The sequence below is a fragment of the Ranitomeya variabilis genome, chromosome 2 (assembly GCF_051348905.1).
Source record: "Ranitomeya variabilis isolate aRanVar5 chromosome 2, aRanVar5.hap1, whole genome shotgun sequence".
Classification (NCBI taxonomy): Eukaryota; Metazoa; Chordata; class Amphibia; order Anura; family Dendrobatidae; genus Ranitomeya; species Ranitomeya variabilis.
In genome coordinates, this window is record NC_135233.1 from 276,043,477 (window position 1) to 276,064,248 (window position 20,772).

The window sequence follows — 20,772 nt, forward strand, 5'->3', positions numbered from 1 at the left end:
GCCACGTAGTATATTGCCCAGTCATATAGTATATTGCCCAGTGACGTAGTATATTGCCCAGTTACATTGTATATTGCCCAGTGACGTAGTATATTGCCCTGCCACGTAGTATATTGCCCAGCCACATAGTATATTGCCCAGCCACGTAGTATTTTGCCCAGCCACGTAGTATATTGCCCAGCCATGTAGTATATTGCCCAGCTACGTAGTATATTGCCCAGTCACGTAGTATACAGCACAGAGCCACGTAGTATAATGCCCAGCCACGTAGTATATTGCACAGCCCATGTAGTATATTGCCCAGCCACGTATGTCACAGGTTAAAAAAATAAAAAATAAACATATACTCACCTTCCGCAGGCGTGTTGTAGCTCTGTCGCCTGTGTAGGGTGCAGGCGACAGCTTCCGGTCCCAGGGTGTGATGACGTCGCGGTCACGTGACCGTGTCGCGGTCACATGACCGTGACGTCATGGCAGGTCCTTCTCCCAGACCATCCTTGCCACCGGAACGTGCCGCTTGCATCGCGAGGAGCGGGAAAGGCGGCGTAGGTGAGTATATAATGATTTTTTATTTTTTTATTATTTTTAACATGTTTTTACTATTGAAGCTGCATAGGCTGCGTCAATAGTAAAAAACTTGGTCACACACGGAGTGCGTTACCCGCGGCATAACGCGGTCCTTTACCGCCGGCATTAACCCTGTGTGAGCGGTGACCGGAGGGGTGTATGTGGGCGCCGGGCAGTGAGTGCGGGGAGTAAGGAGCGGCCATTTTCTTCCGGACTGTGCGCGTCGCTGATTGGTCGTGGCAGTGGTCGTGGGCGTTTTGCCACGACCAATCAGCGACTTGGATTCCATGACAGACAGAGGCCGCGACCAATGAATATCCGTGACAGACAGAAGGACAGACAGAAAGACGGAAGTCACCCTTAGACAATTATATAGTAGATAATTGTACAATGATATTGTTGTATAATGTTATTTATTAAAGTTTCCTATTCAATCTTTCAAGTAAAATTACTATTTATGGTTTTTTTTTGTCAGCCAAGATAACTCTTCATTCACATGGCGCAGTTATTTTGCTTTAGCAAACATACATTTCTATGATTCATACTATACCTTCTAAATGCCTCTGATTTTAAAGGAATATACAGAGGACTTTTCTGTCTGATGCTGTATTAAGATGACAAAAAATAGTGGAGTGTTTTATTGGAAACCATATTACATTGATATTCTCCCCTCTAAGCATTATAACGTGTAACTCCATACAGACTCATACACGTTTGCCATGTGGATGTGACTTAATGGAAACTGTAGATAGGATATTCAAGATGCTGACAATTTGGCGCTCCTCCAAAATCAGGCAAGGGAGCCACAGAGTTCAGAAGAGTTGCATATTCAGGGCTATAAAACTACGCGTTTCGTGGACGTCCTTTCCACTTCCTTAGGTACATAGTCAAATGATTGGCTACAGGGTCGTACTGGCCCACCGGAGAACTGGAGGATTCTCCGGTGGGCCCAGGCACTGACACCTGCTGGCATACTGGCCAGCGGCTGCCTAATGCCCTCAGTGCTCTAGGGGCCCCCAACCAGTGGCTATTGGGCCCCTGAGTAAAGGGGGCCCGCCCTGTGTCAGTGGAGCAGCAACGGGTGACAGGAAGCCACGCCTTTCCCCGCTGCTATAGAGAAATTAATATTCACGCTTCTCCATGCCCCCATGGGCTTGGAGAGGAGTGAATACCACTTCACTTTAATAGCGAGCAGCATTAGCCGCAGTCTGCAGCTAACACTGCCCACATGTAAATCTCCACCACTACCGCACCATTCTCTCACACACAAAGCACCGCACCACATACACACACGCACATCTCGCAGCACATCCTGGCGTTCTGCTTCCTGCCCGGCGCTTCCTGTCTGAGACAGCACAGCTGGATGACGTCATGATTCAGGGCGCGGCTGTTTCAGACAGAAAGCTGCTGCCAAGGATAAGGCTCCCGGGATGTGCTGTGAGAGGTGAGTGGTGCTGTCTGTCTGCATGCGTATATGTATGTGGTGCGATGCGGTGCTTTGGGTGTGAGAGTGGTGCGGTGGTGTGTGTGTATGTGGTGCGGTGCTTTGTGTGTGTGAGAGTGGTGCGGTGCTGTGTGTGTGTGGATTGGAGATGTGTGTATTGGAGATTGGCAATGATGGAGGTGGTGAAATGGGCAATGATGGGGTGGTGGGGAAGAAGGCAATGATGGTTGTGGTGGAAAGGACAATGATGGTGGTGGGGGGAGGCAATGATGAAGGGGTTGAAATGGGCAATGATGGGGAGAAAGCAGTGATGGTTGTGGTGTAAAGGACAATGATGCTAGTGGTGGAAAAGACAATGGTGGTGGTGGTGGAATTGGCAATGATGGGGTTGTGGGGAAGAAGGCAATGATGGAGGTGGTGGAAAGGGCAATGATAGGGGTGGTGAGGGAGAAGGCAATGATGGGGTGGAGGGGGAGAACAATGATGGAGGTGGAGAGGGGCTGCATTAAACTTTATGAGGGGGCTACATTATATTCTGTGGGGGGACTGCATTATTCTCTCAGGGGACTACATTATATTCTGGGGGGCTACATCATACTATATGAGGGGGTTATATTATACTCTATGGGGAGCTTCATTATATTCTCTGGTGGGACTGCATTATTCTCTCAGGGGACTACATTATATTCTGGAGGGCTACATCATACTATATGAGGGGAGCAGCATTATGCCCTATGAGGGGGCTACAGTATACTCTATTGAGGGCTGCCTTATACTATATGAGGGGGCAGCATTATGCCCTATGAGGGTGCTGCATTGTATTCTATGGTGGGGACTGCATTATACCTTATGAGGGGGTTGCATTATATTTTGTGGGGTGCTGCATTATATTCTATGAGGTGGGCTGCATTATATTCTATGAGAGGGGGGCAGGTACGGACTGGGGCTGTAATTCAGTCCTGGCATTTGAAATCACACAGGCCCATGTTGTCCCCATCCCCATGAACCAGATGGGATATATTACTAACTAGCTGTACTACCCGGCTTCGCCCGGGTTAATAACTGCTGTTAGCAAAATAGAATGTGTTAACAAAAATGTATTCTGCACACAAAAACCACAAAACAAATCGATAAAAATGTAATTATTAAAAGGCAAAAACTAATCTAATAGAAGCATTTCATAACATATATTTCAACACCAGATATATTCCACACAGATTTAACTAAATTGGCCAAGTAATGTGAAGTAATCTTCTACTACTTATTCGAGAGCCTTTTGATAAACAACATTCTTAGTTTTTCCTTCAGGTGCAAAGACGAACAGATTTTTGGCTGTTCCAAATCTTCAACAGGCCACATAAAGTTGACCATGAGAAAAGCATGGAGATTGTAAATCGATTCCAACTACTTTCAAGGACTGTCCCTGAGCCTTGTTGATGGACATAGCAAATGCCAGTCAAACAGGAAATTGGAGGCCTTTAAAATCAAAAGGCAAATCAGATGGAATGAAAGGAATTGTTGGAATTAAAACATCTTCTCCTGTGGCACATCCTGTCAAAATGGTTGCCTCAATTACATGTGGAAACAGGTTCTTAATCAAGAGTCTTGTTCCACTACACAGCTTTGGTGGATCCAAATTTCTCAATAGCAGAATAGGTGCTCCAGGTTTTAGAAAGAGGTTGTGAGGAGGAAGTCCTTGTGGCTCCAAGGAATTGAGGAACTCAGTTGGATATGGCTCTTGAGGAAGCAGCTGCTGTTCTCATGTGTGTCAGCCTTGTTTCTCGGTCTTCACATTTTTCATTGGCCCGTAATGCAGCTTTTCTTTTCGCATCAGCTGACATTCGTGCCATGGAATTCCTTTTCTTATGAGGCATTATTGTGGTAAAAATAGTCTGTAACTGGCAGTTTCTATATCCTCTCACATAGAGGTAATGTGACTGACATCAGCCTTTCCACCAACACACCCTACCTGACATGCTATTACCTCACACAAGCTTTGTTATACTGAGAATGTCCTTTGTTGCCTATATTAACCAATCAGAGCTCAGATTAAATAACTGTAGCAAAATAGAAGCTGAGCTGTGATTGGTTGCTATTGGCAGCCTAATAAATCCCCAGCCAACAGGAATCCCTTCCCCCTGGCAGTATATATTAGCTCACACATACACATAAGACAGGTCATGTGACTGACAGCTGCCGTATTTCCTATATGTAACATTTGTTGCTCTTGTAGTTTGTCTGCTTATTAATCAGATTTTTATTTTTGAAGGATAATACCAGACTTGTGTGTGTTTTAGGACTTTCATGTGTCAAGTTGTGTGTGTTGAGTTGCGTGTGGCGACATGCATGTAGCGACTTTTGTGAGATGAGTTTTGTGTGCGACATGCATGTAGTAACTTTTTATGTGTCGAGTTGCATGTGACAGGTTAGTGTAGCAAGTTGTGTGCAGCATGGCGAGTTTTGCGTGTGGTGAGTTTTATGTGTGGTGCGTTTTGAGTATGTGCTAGTTTTGTGTGAGGCAACTTTTGTGCATGTGGCCAGGGCCGTATTTAGAGTTTCTGCTGCCCTAGGCACTTTTAGTGCTGCCTCCCCCTTTGGTGAGTATGACACTATTGGCAGTGACTTTGGCAAGAATCGCTGATGTGAAAGTCGCCTTTTGCAGCAGATCGGGAAGTTTTTCTGCATCTGCCGCGTAACGGATCACTTACAGCAACACTGCATTTGGCCTCAATCATTCCCTATGTGATTTGCGGAACTTGCCGTGATCTGGCAAATGCGGTACCATAAGTCCTAACTTTTGAAGAAGAGAAAGAGGTATAAAGTTTGCGGCATGCGTAGTGCGCAGCGGCAAATTTTAGGCCACGCCTCTGACCACACCCATTGCACAACTAGTCACACCCTTATCCACGTTCCAACCACATCCGTTTAGCACTGCTGATCACACTGTTTCATAAACAATAATTATAAACAAAAAAAATATGGCCACACATGATGCTCAATACTGTATAATGGCCACACATGATGCTCCATATTATATATTGGCCACACATGATACTCCATACTGTATAATGACCCCACATGATGCTCAATACTGTATAATGGCCACACACATGATGCTCCATACTGTATAATGACCCCACATGATGCTCAATACTGTATAATGGCCCCACATGATGCTCCATACTGTATAATGACCCCACATGATGCTGAGTACTGTATAATGGCCCCACATGATGCTCAATACTGTATAATGGCCACACATGATGCTCTATACTGTATAATGGCCACACATGATGCTCTATACTGTATAATGGCCACACATGATGCTTCATACTGTATAATGACCACACATGATGCTCCATACTGTATAATGGCCACACATAATGCTCTATACTGTACTGCGCCAACTACTGTGCATGTAGCAGGATGAGACCCACTCCAGCACAGTGGCTTATTGGGGGGTTGATCTGTTCCCCTGTGGGCCAGCCTGCTATATTCCCTCCATGTACATGCATACCTTCTTATTTCTTTCATTTACACATATTGGTTTGCTTATTATGTTTTTTTTTCTTGTTAGAGGATTTGATTTGTGAATCTGCAGGCTGAAATTCTGTACTCGGCTTGCTAGCACCATCTAGTGGACTTCTATTTGTCTGACTCCTTAGAGCTAGAATTGGAGGAGGAGAACGTTTTATTTGTAGTAATTCTTGATTGGAGATCAGAAATGGCTTATTGACAAATAATATGAAGACTTCATAAGCAATGCCGATACCTTAATATTTAACTAGCCCCTAATCAATAATATTTTTCAGTTGTAAAAATAATGCTTTATGTACAAGGTTTGATATTGTCAGTGTTATATATCAAAGTTATGCTGATCAGAGCCATACAAGGAAGAAAGAATCTCATTGCAAAGAAATGAAAATATTACATGAAAAAATTGTGATATAGAAAGGCACAGTAATTCCCTATACTTAAAGGTAGTTCCTCTTTAGAGAAAGAGGACGGGGCCCATCAAAGTTGGGTCTTCCCTCTTCTATAGTAGCCTCACTTTTGTATCTATGCCACGTATGCCCCTGAGGCTAAAACTAAGGCCATGTTCTCATGTTCAGTATTTGGTCAGTATTTTACATCAGTATTTGCAGCCAAAACCAGGAGAGGAACAATCAGAGGAAAAGTATACACTGTGTTCCAAATTATTATGCAAATGACATTTTTCTCTGATTTTCCTAAATGGTTGGTGCAAATGACAGTCAGTCTAATAAAAGTAATCACCCATTAGAGTATACATCGAATTTTATTGAATAAACCTCCCAATGATAACAGTATAATCTCCAAAATGAATAAAAACTAAAAATGCACTGTTCCAAATTATTAGGCACAGTAGTATTTCTAAACATTTGATATGTTTTAAAGAACTGAAAATGCTCATTTGTTGAATTTGCAGCATTAGGAGGTCACATTCACTGAACAAAAAGCTATTTAACTCCAAAACATCCTAACAGGCCAAGTTACATGTTAACACAGGAACCCTTCTTTGATATCACCTTCACAATTCCTGCATCCATTGAGTTTCTGCTTGTATTTCTTTGCATGGTCAGAATAGCCTCCCAGAGCTGCTGTTTGGATGTGAACTGCCTTCCACCCTCATAGATCTTTTGCTTGATGATACTCCAAAGGTTCTCTATATGGTTGAGGTCAGGGGAAGATGGTGGCCACACCATGACTTTATCTCCTTTTATGCCCATAGCAGCCAATGACTCAGAGCTTTTCTTTGCAGCATGAGATGGTGCATTGTCATGCATGAAGATGATTTTGCTCCTGAAGGCACATTTCTGCTTTTTATACCATGGGGGAAAGTTGTCAGTCAGAAACTCTATATACTTTGCAGAGGTCATTTTCACACCTTCAGGAACCTTAAAGGGCCCTACCAGCTGTTTCTCCATGATTCCGGCCCAAAACATGACTCCTCCACCTCCTTGCTGTTGTTGCAGCCTTGTTGGGACATGGTGGCCATACACCAACCATCCATTACTCCATTTGGACCATCCAGGGTTGCTCAACACTTATCAGTAAACAAGAATGTTTGGAAATTAGTCTTCATGTATGTGTGGGCCCAATGCAACCATTTCTGCTTGTGAACACTGTTTAAGGGTGGCTGAATAGTAGGTTTATGCACCACAGCAAGCCTTTGAAGGATCCTACACCTTGAGGTTCGAGGGACTCCAGAGAATATCTGTTTGCTGCTTTGTAATGGCTTTTTGGCAGCTGCTCTCTTAATCCAATGAACTTGCCTGGCAGAAATCTTCCTCATTATGCCTTTATCAGCACAAACACATCTGTGCTCAGATACAGCCACAAATCTCTTAACAGTACGATGATCACGCTTAAGTTCTCGGGAAATTTCTAAAGTTTTCATCCCTTCACTAAGGCATTGCACTATTTGATGCTTTTCAGCAGCAGAGAGATCCTTTTTCTTTCCCATGTTACTTGAAAACTGTGACCTGCTTAATAATGTGGAACATCATTTTTAAGTAGTTTTCCTTTAATTAGAATCACCTAGAAAACTAATTATCCCATGTGTTTAAGATGGATTTCAGTGATCCATTGAGCCCTGAGACACAATACCATCCATGAGTTTATTTGAAAAACAAAACAATTAAATCTTTATCACACTTAAATCCAATTTGCATAATAATTTGGAACACAGTGTAATAGAAACATATGCACCACTTCTGCATTTATCACCCACTAGTAGTTTTGGCTTACAAATACTGATGTAAAATACTGACCAAATACTGAACGTGTGAGCGTAAACTAAGACCTAGTTTACCCTTGATGCACACCTGCTTTTTTTGTTCAGAAAAACTGCATTAAATTGCACAGTATGAATTTGTTCGTTTTGTTTCTAATAATCTGTACTAAGTAAATAATCTGACTTGGGCTTTTGCTATTTAATCTGAGAGCAGGATAATATAGAGCTGGGGATCATGATGCCAGGGATGTGTCACTTACTAGGCTGTGTGTTGTAGTTTCAATACAATCAGTGTTTTATTAGTAGTAGATCATCACTGCCTGACTATGTCTCATGTGCAGACAAGTCAGGCTAAGGCCGATTTCACATTTGCGGTTGTGTCTGCAGCATTTCTTCCGCAAATATCCGCATGCATTGTGTATTCCTATATTTACCATTAGGGACGCATGCGTCTGCGATCATTCGCGTTTTGCCACGTTTGACGACGCATGCGTCGTTTCGTCGTCGGAAATGCAACATGTAGTAATTTTTAGAGGCGTCAATTTGCTGCCTGGAAACGTATGTGGTCAATTGCGCAAGGAATGCGCCAAAAAAACGCATTGCTGTCTATATGAACGCATGCGTTTACAAGCACATGCGTTTGCTTGCGTTCATGAATGCATGCGTTCCACAAGAGAAAAACATGTATAGACACTGATAAGCCACCCCCCACATACAAGGTGATAAAGGGAGGGAGTGGACATTTGCAGGTCACTACTCAGCAGACACTGAAGCAGACGAGACACAGACAGGCTACATCCTTGGAGGAAGACAAGACACTGAACAATGTGAGTATATCCTAGCCAATGCCTTTATTTTCAATTTTCTGTCTCTACATGTCCTAATTTCTGCCATTTCTTTCTTTCTGCATGCATCAGAATGTCTTCTTCTTCTGATGAGGAGCAACGTCCTGGGCCTTCTGAAGTAGAACATGTCAGTGAGGTGAGTACTTGCCTCCTCAGATTGGTAAGTATTCACTGTCACATCTACACATATGACAATTTTTGTTTTTCATTTTTTTAGAGCTCTTCTTCTACTGCGGCAGAGACTGGGCAGGAGCAGCGGAGTCACGGTCGGGTGGCAAGGCGGCAGCGTGTACGTATACAAGGCTGACTGTTTACTGTATCCTCACTTTAGTATTCTTGAATCTTCCTTTCTTTAGATTCCTATTTCTTTAAATTTTTCTCCTGGAATCCTTTTGTATCTTGACTTTCCTATTCATGCCATTTCTCAGCCTCTGTTTTCTTTCTTTTCCTTATGTTAATTGACCCAACATTAATGTCTTTATTTAATTTTTAGGTTCCAGAACGGGATGAAGACCTCATAGAAAATGACCTCCTCATCTCCCTGGTCCAGGAGCGAGTCCCGTTGTGGGACACCCGGGATCCACTGCACTCAAACAACGTGACGATCCGGCGCCTATGGAATGAGGTGGCCAAAGCGATGTGGGATGGCTGGGACAACGCCCCGACACGGGTCCGAAATGCATTTGGTAAGTATTGCACTGCAGTGTGAAGCAGTAGAGACCTTGGCCGTGCTCACACAACTGTGTGTGATGAAAGAAACTCTCAGGAGTTTCTCTCATCACACACAGTTGTGTGAGCACGGCCAAAAGTCCATTTTCTGACCATAATGTTTTTGTTTTTTTTTTTAACAGTGGCCAAAGTCAAAACACGTTGGCGTTCGGTGAAGGACCGCTTCAACAAGGACCTCCGTCAAGAGAGCTGTGTTCCCAGTGGTTCAGGAGCAAGGATCAGAAAATACAAATACCATCGCGTTCTGGCATTTTTAAGAGCGGTCCTTACCCAGAGAGCGTAAGTATTTCTCCCGTGCATTAGGTTGTATTGTATTGACATAATCTGTATATTTCTATTCCACAGGATTTTGCGTCTGGTTAATTTTTGGTATTAATTTTCTTTTTCCTTTTTTCACAGCACATGGAGCACTACTGTTGGCCCAGCCATCCAGCAGCGCTGCAGCAAGTGGGCCTGCCACACTAACTGGAGACCAGGAAGCTGGTCCATCAGGTGTTCCCCTTTTCCCAGTCCTCTGCCACTGACCATTTTTTGGGGGGCTCCTCCCAGCAGCGGCAGAGGGCATCAGACAAGTCCCTCATGCCTGAGTTTTTGCACTTGAGCTTGGTTTTTCACGAAGGACTCAAGGCTTTGGGTGACCGAATGGATATTGCCATTAGCCACATGAGTACACGTATCCAGGAGGTCACCAAAAGCCTTGATCAAGTAAAAGCCAACCTCCAGAGGCCAGCACATAATTTTTTTAACCAAATTGAACAGGGCATGTCGGAACTCCTTACTCCTGATCTCCAGCTTAGTGTCATGCAGGCCTGCAATGCTGCTTACGTGCAGGCTATGCAGCAGAGTCGGTATTTTCAGCAGACAGTGGCGGCATATCCACCTGTGCCTTCACTGTCACGATTAACCTCAATTCCGACCTCTGCTGCATACCACTGCATGGCCACCTCTATTCCTAGCACTGCCGGACACCAGTACAGCACCACCACAATGCCGAGTGCTGTTGGATAGCCCACCGCCACCACCATGACAACCGCTGCTCCTGCTTGGACCTCCTCCACTGACACGACGATGCAGCAGGACCCAGGCATGGCCTTCCGTACCGCCACTACCACGAGGCAGCAGGACCCAGGCATGGCCTTCCGTACCGCCACCACCACGATGCAGCAGGACCCTGGCATGGCCTTCCGCTCTACAAGCGTAATGGACTCTGGCATGGCTGCACGCTCTACGAGCACTATGGACTCTGGCATGGCTGCACGCTCTACGAGCACCATGGACTCTGGCATGGCTGCATGCTCTATGAGCACTATGGACTCTAGCATGGCTGCACGCTCTACGAGCACTATGGACTCTGGCACAGTGCAGCTGGACCCAAACAGGTCACCCACCACGACCATGCCACGACAAATGAGTCCTCCGAGGTTTCCCAGAACCCGTCAATCCCAGAAATAAAAAAAAAACAAAAAAAACAGCGGACTCTTAGTATTCCTCCCCCTTCACCTCCCGGTGTGTCTGTAATGTCAGGTTTGTCTCACCCTTCCAGTGCGTCTCAAGCCTCTCATGTGTCAAGCCCCATCCCCGAACTACCAGACCCCACAAGTTTCATGGCCCCTTCTACTGCCACCCCTGCGTCGTCCACTGTTAGCCAGGCCTCACTGCTTCACACCCCCCGTTTACATCACTCTACCCCAAGTAGGCGCAGTTAAATAAAAAGTTTGTTTAAAAAAATAAATAAATAATAATAATATTATTTTTTGCCCCCAATTATGTGTGGTTAATTGTGTATTTCGCCGCCGTCAACACACACCGTGCGCCGAACACTTAATTTTTTGGCCACATCATAGCTCCAGTAGTTAGCAAATAAAAGACTGCAGCTTTTTGTGTCTTTAGTATAGAGATATGAGGTGGGCCAAAAAATTAATTCATGTATTATCTCCATAATCTCTTCCTTCTGCTTAGTCTGTGACTAGTCTTGCAGTCTGAAGAGAAAATGGCGGAAATACAATGCAGAACTATACTCAACAGGTCAGGTGTCAAAAAACTCATTAGTTAGGACACCTGACCTGGTGAGTAGAGAACTGCCTTGTATGACCTCCATTTTCTCTTCTGTGTACGTAATCTATTCCACACAAAGTGAAGGGACGATGGTGGTCATACACGGCATATCTATGCTCACCTGCACAGGTGTCAGAAATAGTGAATTCATGAGGCTGTAATATGTGCATCATGAATTAATTATTTCTGACACCTGACTTGATGACTATAGATCTCTTTAGTGTGACAGTCATTGTCTCTTCAGTCTGTGTCCAATGGATACTGCATAGCAGAACAGAATCAGGACGCAATGATGTCAACAAGCTTACCAGTAAAGCAACATGGCTGTTGTCACACTAGCAGTATGTGGTCAGTGTTTTATATCAGTATTTGTAAGCCAAAACAAGGAGTGGAACAATTAGAGGTAAATTATAATATTAACATAATAACTAGCACCTCTGCCTTTATCACCCACTCCTGGTTTTGGATTACAAATACTGATATTAAATACAGACCAAATACTGCTAGTTTTAGGACAGCCTTGGTTTGTAGAGGAAATACATAGGAGACACGGTCAAGACAACCAAAAATAAAGTTTATTAATGAGAAATATTATTAACATTTAAGAAAATTACTGGTACAGATAAAATTACAACAGGACATTTACACAACATTGTCCTGCCACGACACACGTCCAATATCAGAATCAAAAAAGGCAGCAAATTGGTCCCGCATGTGACCAACTTCAGCAGTTGACCGCAGCGGGTGATGCTGGTAATCAGGCAGTGGGTGTACAACTGGTTCATCCAGTTCAATGTTGGGCCGCTCCTTAGCCATAATGTAATTGTGCAGAACCACACAGGCTTTGACCACCTCGTCGACTGTCTCCATTTTTAGATTTATGGCTGATGCAAGAATGCGCCATTTTGAGACTAGAATGCCAAAGGTACACTCTACTGTTCTTCGGGCCCTGGTCAGTCTGTAGTGAAAGATCCTTTTAGTGTGGTTCAAGTCCCGACTGGAATATGGCTTCAGTAGGTTTTCACACATCTGAAAGGCCTCATCCCCAACCATAACAAATGGCATCGGTGGACCTTGAGTGTTGGGGAGCAGTTGTGGCCGTGGAAAATTAAAATTTTTGCCATACACACGGCGGCCCATATCAGAGTTCTTAAAAGTCTGGGAATCGTTGCCACGGCCAAAAGCTCCAATGTCCACGGCGATGAAGCGACAGTCCGCATCGGCTATTGCCATGAGCACAACAGAAAAATATTTTTTGTAATTGAAGTACTCCGATCCTGTTCTGGCTGGTTTGATAAAGCGAATGTGCTTTCCATCCACCGCTCCTAAACAGTTGGGGAAATCACACACACTCCAGAATTTTTCCGCAATTTCAAGCCACATGTCCAAGGTGGCTAGGGGTATAAACTCATCCCGGAGTACATTCCACAAAGCCCGGCAGGTGTCCGCAACTATTCCGGACAGGGTGGATATTCCAAGCCGGTATTGGAAGTGGAGGGATGATAAACTCTCTCCGGTTGCCAGAAATCTGTACGAAAAAAAAATAAAAAAAAATTTACAATCTATTCTATTTATGGTGTGGTTACGCTAAAGACAGAAAGGAAAATACCCCAAAAAAATACATGTCAGAAAACCCAAAATTTGGACTGTCATTGGTTTAGATTTGGAACGTACCTTAATGTAACCAGCAGACGTTCCTCGGGTGGAATCGCTCTACGGAGCTGGGTGTCCTGTCTCCGTATGGCTCCTTGGACACGAGCAAGCAAATCCCGGAACGAGTCTTGCGACATCCTTGTACATTCATGGAATTTCTCCGGGTTGGCATTAAGCTCGGCATACAGAGTGTGATAGGCTCCACGGCTCTCACGTAGTTCTATAATGGGGTGTCTCCAAAAACGCCTACGCCGTCTCCTTCTCCATCTTTCGCGATTTCTGTCTTGCTCCCAAGCAAACGCACAGGCAAGAAACAGCTTGATGCTTAAATCCAGGTTGAAATAAAAGCTTTCCATGCGAAGATCCATTCTGACACAGCATACAGGAGCAAAATCTGAACATTTCAGCTGTTCAAGGGTCTATATAAAGAGATCCCATAATACACGCCCTCTGTAGTCCCATTGGCGGTGTCTGGTTATCTAGATTTTTCTCCTGTTAAATTTTTCACCCTGTGCACCAAAAATGCAAACGCAGGAAAAAACGCATAGAAACACGTACAAACGCGGCGTTTTTTTAACCGCATGCGTCTAAAAAACGCCGCGTTTGTACGTGTTTCCATGCATTTTTTCCTGCACTTGCGGATGCAGATTAAACGCTGCGGATTCTAACGCTAATGTGAAACTAGCCTAATCTGTGTAACCCCTCCCCCACCACTGATTGGCAGAATGCATGCATGTACACAGGAAGCTGCCAATCAGAGGTGTGGGCGGGGTTACACAGGGCTTAAAGTGGTTATCCATGACTATTTTTTTTTTTAAAGATGAATTACTTAGTAACCATCTGCGCATACCAACTGGTTTCCGGCCAGTAATGAAAATGTACATTGCAGTCGGCCGCCCAGGAGATCTGCAGTAATTTAACGCAGTTAGTAGTGCAGCATCTAGGGTTTTGGCACAGGAAGGGAGCTCAATTTGTCACCTTATCCACCTCCCATGACGTAATCACTGGGTGTTAGTGGGTCTGACAATAGCCCACCTCTGTGCACACTTATTAGGGGTAGGAGCTAGTAGTTTGCCTGTCAGTGTAAGGCCAGGTTCACACAAGTGTATTTCCCAAATTCGCATATGGACCACAATGCCCAGACTGGACGAGGGTCATAGACAATTTTAAGTTCAGGATGGGAAACCCGCGGTCAGTCCTGGGGGCGTTACAGGCCACATGTGACTGTGAAATATGCTTGTCTGAGCCTGGCCTAGCACACGACTCTGCAATACAGAAGCACAATGCAAGTGAATGGGGTTTTAGAAAAGTACAGTCTCGCATGGTTCAAAACACAGAAATATAGGGGGGCTAGCTGCAAATTGGCCGATGTAGGGTGCAGATTTTTTTTTCTTTTTTATACAGATTTTGCTGATGATTTGTAGGAAGGGCTGAGATGGAAAATATTTACCATGTCTGAATACTCCCTAAAACTCTTGAATGATTGTTCCAATTATTTATTTCCAGGTGAACGGCAGCGATGCTTTATACAAGTATGAAGAGATTGTATTGGAGAGGGTAAGTTTCCACAATAGTGAAACCGCATTATCAAAGCTTTATCTGTAGAACTATCGTTAGTTCTGCTGATCGGGTGCCCATCCGCTATCTCTCCCGAGTCCCTCATACACCGGGATCCTCAGCTCTGCCCACCGCCCCTGAGTTCTCTACCAGAGAATGGCTGCATGACCCCTCTGGCGGAGGCTTTTCTCAGTCAGAACAAGAGATCGGCAGTCCCATTGGGCATTGCCAGATCCTTCTCCCGCTGACATGAGCTTTTGGGGGAGAGTCAGAAGCCACCATTCACATTACACTGTCGGCCAGGAACACCAATATCAGTGGTTTGGCCGATGTTAGTCTTTTGTTATCTATTATCCAATATCGGCAAATCATATCAGAACATGTAAACCATCCTCACTTTAAGAAAACAAAAAAAGAAGCAAATTATGTTTAGTTTTCTTAAATTTTGGAATCTTAATAATTTTATTCCTTTTGCAGGGAAACTCAGGCCTGGGGTTCAGCATTGCTGGTGGAATTGATAATCCGCACGTTCCTGATGATCCTGGAATATTCATCACTAAGATCATCCCTGGAGGAGCTGCAGCAATGGATGGGAGACTAATGTGAGCGATGCGTGTGGTTATCACTAGTATTTCCCTTAAACAGTAACTAAACCTTTGATACAGTATTTTATGTTTTCATCCTCTTAATTGCAAGCAGATGCATATGGGGCTGAGTTCTGAGACCCTTACTGATCCCTAAAAAATCCCCTGGAAAGTGCTTAGGTCTGGAGACTCACCGCTCCTGCCTGCGTGCAATAGTTCCATAGGCTTTGTAGTCTATGCTTTCTAGTGCATTCCTTCCTCCACTTTGTGCGTATCCTAGTCAGAGCTATAAGCGCTGGTCACCTGAGTTACGCACTTCACAGGGGTTTTTAAGTGATCGGTAGGGTCTCAGAACCTGGACCCCCACTGATCTGCTTGCAATTAATAGGACAGAAAAGTATTAAAAAAATGGTGTGAAAGGTTTAGTTACTTTATAAATGATTTCAGGAAATGTTGCATAAATCATTAGTACAAACATTGCTCCTTGAATTCAGGATTCTAAAATCCTTCTTGATAGAGGAATCTGAAATGTATCTCAAAGGGGTCAGGTTACATGCTTTCTTGAGACGTCTATGGCCGGGAAAAGGTTAGGAGCTGTTGGGGTAAGAGAGGCAGAACACACACATACATGGTGCTGTAGCTTTCTAGTAAGTGTTTTATCTCACTCCGTAGCTGGACGGGTGAACACAGTCCTTTGGTACTACTTAGCTTTGTAGACACAATTTAAAAATTGCCGTTATTTATTTCGGGAACAATAAAAAATACATCCTGTATATATTTTTAAACACTTGTATCGTACAAGGGGGTTGTCTGATGGCACGAATGAAAGGGAACCTGTCATTTAATCTGACTTTTCAGAATAGGCTGCTATGTGTGTGCCCATAAGGAAACTATTTCTAGCCATTATATGACTTGTATCCTGTATTTTCCAGCAGTTCTCCCCTCTATTGTCTCTATCTCTGAGTTTCAGTCCTCTCCATGCTGGTGGGTGGAGACTAACCACTATGAAGTGTCCCATATACTGACCACAGAAACAAAGGAATCCCTATGGGGAGAAAGGATACAATGTCCTTTATAAGATATATTACAAAGTTCCTTATATTCACTTGTAATATTGATTTAAAACCACACTGACTAATAGCATTATTATTTAAGCATTAAGTAATTTACATTTCTGTACTTTCTTATAACCAATTTCCTTTGCTGTTGGCGCAGGGTTACTGACTGTGTCCTGCGAGTCAATGACGTCGATGTAACCGAGGTGGTGCACAGTAAAGCGGTGGAGGCTCTAAAAGAGGCTGGTCCTGTAGTAAGATTGCTGGTCCGACGCAGGCAGAGCCCTCCAGAGACTGTTGTGGAGGTCAATCTACTCAAAGGGCCTAAAGGTCAGTGCGTAAAAGATCTTCATCAAGAATAAATTCTGAACTTAATGTGTGAAAAACTGTTATATACTGTATTATGATTTAGCATATTGATAGATAATGGATGTCTTGGCTGTGTAAATGAAAGGATATGGACATTTTTGGAGGAGGCAATTTTGTTTGTTTTTTTACTTAGACTTTTTCATCAGGTTTCTGCCACCTAATCTCAGAGCAGCAGAATGTAAAGACAGAGACCGTAATTCCAGCGATGTGTCACTTACTGAGTTTTGATAAAATCACTGTTTTATCAGCAGAAGATTATCACTTGAGGATAAATTAAACCAAGTAGTCCTCCATATTAATTAGCTCTGTATAACTCCACCCCCCCACTGGTTGGCAGCTTTCTGCCTATGCACAGTGCACCCCGCCGATCAGCTGTTCTAGGTGACAGCAGTGGCCGGAACTCCTCAGTTGCGAAGCTGCTCTGTCTACTGATGGTGGTTGTGGCCGGGTACTGCACATCTGTCTCCAGTTCAAATAAGGGGTGGATGTGCAGTACCCCGCCGTGGCCACTATACATGGCTGCCACTGACTTCATGAACAGCTGATCAGCGGGAGTGCCGGGTGTCGCACCCCCACGATCAGACATTGATGACCTATCCTTAGGATAGGTCATCAGTTTTAAAGGAATGGACACCTTCTTCAAATAAATAGTGCAGCACAATTACCACTTACAAGTATATTATTATACTCTGTTTAAGACATGCAGAGTTTTGCATTGTAAGTTCTGTAGGGGGATCTATACTGCAGGTAAATTGGTATACACAGTCAGTCAGTTTATGAGTCAGACATATAAATGATAACATCCGTGTGGGAACTGCAGCTTTAACCTCACGTCCGCTTTCTACAGGGCTGGGGTTCAGTATTGCCGGAGGCATTGGTAACCAGCACATTCCAGGGGACAATAGTATCTATATCACCAAGATCATTGAAGGTGGAGCTGCGCAGAAAGATGGAAGACTACAGATCGGTGACAGGCTTTTAGCGGTGAGTAACATTCTGCTTAAAAATAACACAATGGGGGAAGAGATTCGGGTTCTTTTCATCAATGTTATGTTCTTTGGTTTTCTCCCAGGTGAATAACACCAACCTGCAGGATGTCAGACACGAGGAAGCCGTGGCCGCACTAAAGAACACATCCGAGATGGTTTATCTCAAAGTAGCTAAGCCTGGCCCTGTTCATCTCAATGAGATTTATGCTCCCCCTGACTACGCTAGCAGTGAGTATTGCATTGATTTCCAGTGAGGGCACAGTATTTGTGACAAGTAGGGGGCTAAAAGCAGGTTTAGTTCCTCCAGATAGCACTGGTCATTAATAAGACCATCACTGCGTGCACTATGAAGTAGTAGCATGCCGTCGCCTATCTATGGAGATTAGACTCCACATATCTGCCAGTAGGTTACGTTTAAAAGTTAACTGGTTTCCCTAGTAGTTCCTGTACTACCCAGATGGTTTTAAAGCATCTTTACACGGTAGAGGCATAGCTATCGGGGTATGGGGGGATGCAGCTGCTGCCCTATGCCCATGCACATAGGGGCCCATTAGCAAATTGTCTCGCTGGTGAATCCTTTGAGATCTGAATCTTCCATGGCAAGCAGCGCAATACATCTTCCTCCCCCCATATGAAAAACAACAATGGCAAAAGTTTAAAAGGAACACGCCCTGTCTCCAAATGCTTCTAAAATACAGATACAAGGTTAATCTGCAGGATAACAAGCGGTCCAATGTTGTCTGGCTGCCTTACTGAATGTGCAGCTACAAGGAGAAAATGAACGTTATTCCTGCGGGAGCTGATAATTGTTAGGCATAGAGGCGTGCCCGGAGTAAGTAAGCCACGGCTGTAAGCACGCCCCAGCACAATGATTGGCAGCTTGCGCTTCACACATGTGCTGCAGAGAAAGCTGTCAATAAGAGTGCCGGCCGGGGTGTTACAGCCGCCACTCAAAGTATACTGATAAATATTAAGGTTTTTTTTACTATACATGTACACTCCTCAGATGGCCACACCAAGACGACAAGCCACAAGGTTATGCAAATCAAGGCGGTAAGAGGTGTCGATAAGATCTCCAATAATCATCTATTCAGCCGCCATGCTCCAATCCATGGCATGTGAGAGGGGCATAAGACCAGATCGAAAGCTAATTCTTTATTGCCATATGAAACCACAAAAATTGGATGAAGTTTTGTGGGAATATTTTGTGATGCCTCCTGTTTATTGACATGCCAGTTATTGCTACTTGTCCCAAACGGAGAGGGACAGAATCCCTGATCTGAGAGACTATGGTTTATCACTCTAGCAGATTGCAACATGTGTAGGCCAAGATACCAGCACTGTTCACTGCTGTGTGTCCCAGTGGTTTGGTTAACTGGAATGACAGCAAGAGGTGCACGGAGGTAAACATCTGCACGGACACAAAGGGTACACGTACTCCTGATAGGTGAGGTCCAAGGAAATTAGTTTACAACAAGAAAGCTGCTATTATACTCACAGAATAAAAACTTATTTACAATGTGCAAATTAAATCACAGTGAGATCAGCTGTCTGACTCAGTTTCACCATTACTGCTTCTTCCAAGGATGTGACCTCCACTACTTTCAAATAGTGTCCATAGAAGAAAAAGGTGGTACTCACTTTTCCTTTATAAAAGCGTCCTTTTATTGGTTCATCTTTTTTTTAAACATGCCAGCAGGAAGGTATTCACATCCATTGTTTTCCCATATCCGGGGTACTCTGCAGACAGCACACTGCAATGTTTAAGCCTGAGAACACCCGAATGGACCAGTTGAAGTGCAGGAGGCGCGAAACTGCCGTTGTCCATTGTGTTCCACATGAATACTTTCCTGCTGGCATGTTTTAAAAGGTGACCCAATAAAAGGAAGTTTTTGTAAAGGAAAGGTGAGCACCACCTTTTTCTTCTATGGACACGATTTGAACTGTTTTTTCCATGGTGTGCACCCAAGATTCCAGTGGCGAGGTATTAATCAGTCAGCTTTAAGTAGGCTAAGGGTATGTGCACACATTGCTTATTTGTGTGCGGATTTTTCCGCGCAGATTCAGAAAAATCCGCAGGTAAAACACCCTGCTTTTTACCTGCGGATTTACCGCGGTTTTTGTGCGGTTTTACACCTGCGGATTCCTATTAAGGAGCAGGTGTAAAACGCTGCAGAACCCGCACAAAGAATTTAAATGCTGCAGAAAATAAACCGCAGCAAATCTGTGCAGAATTTTCCGTAGCATGTGCACAGCGGATTTGGTTTTCCATAGCTTTACATGCTACTGTAAAACGCATGGAAAACCGCTGCAGATCCGCAGCGGATTTGACGCAGCCAAATCCGGAACGTGTGCACATAGCCTAAAGGTGCTATAGCTGTGCCGGTCTTTTATCCTTTTTGCTGTGAAATGACCTCCACTATCTTACTTCCTGTTGAAACAGTTCAAAACGCCAATCTCTGTATAATTATCAATACCGTTATAAATATTCCACCACCACTGGTGGAGGGTGATACATACTCTGGGTGTATACAAACTCTGGGTGTATACAAATACTGCTCATGGGAATATTATTTAAAAATTTTAATAAAACCAATGGAATTAAAAGTACAGATAAAAATTAAATAAATTAATGTATACATTTAAAAAACGATACTCTAAAAACCACTTGTTAAGTAACTAATTGAATATAAAAGGACATGATCTTATGCTTACACTCCATATTTTGATGGAAAAATATACCATCAGTGCTTTGCAGGGCATTGTTCTACTTATCTGCCAGCTTCTGCAGGTCACAGAAGAGTGATCTCTAAACTGATAGTGCTGGAAAACCAAGCCCTGCCCCGTATTGACCAAGCCATGCCCATTACACTGATAAGCCTCACCCCTTTTGGGTTGCTACTGAACAAAATACTTTGCAGAACAGGAAAAGCAAAAACTAATCAGACAAAAACAAGTCTCACACTTATAAAAATATGTGGTCAGAAAAATCCACTGAAATTATCAGTAAAAATTTATAATTTTATTAAACTTATATTAAAATTTACTCTTACAAATTTATCCAGCCATAAAGGTTTACATGTGTTAATGAGAAGCTCATTTGAACCTTTGGCGAGACCAGAATATTCAGTGCACCTTCCTACCTGCATCTTTCTCTGTACTATTCTTCC

At 43.7% G+C, this 20,772-nt stretch overlaps 1 protein-coding gene across 6 annotated transcripts in view; it reads left to right on the forward strand.

Moving 5' to 3' along the window:
• DLG3 (discs large MAGUK scaffold protein 3) overlaps positions 1-20,772 on the forward strand; it is a 372,427-nt gene that overhangs the window by 240,542 nt on the left and 111,113 nt on the right. For all 6 annotated transcript variants that reach the window (XM_077284969.1, XM_077284968.1, XM_077284972.1 and 3 more), the window contains 5 exons: positions 14,555-14,605; positions 15,083-15,207; positions 16,405-16,574; positions 17,461-17,597; positions 17,686-17,830. In XM_077284969.1, the coding sequence (XP_077141084.1) occupies positions 14,555-14,605; positions 15,083-15,207; positions 16,405-16,574; positions 17,461-17,597; positions 17,686-17,830 (628 nt within the window). The remainder of the gene's footprint in view (positions 1-14,554; positions 14,606-15,082; positions 15,208-16,404; positions 16,575-17,460; positions 17,598-17,685; positions 17,831-20,772) is intronic.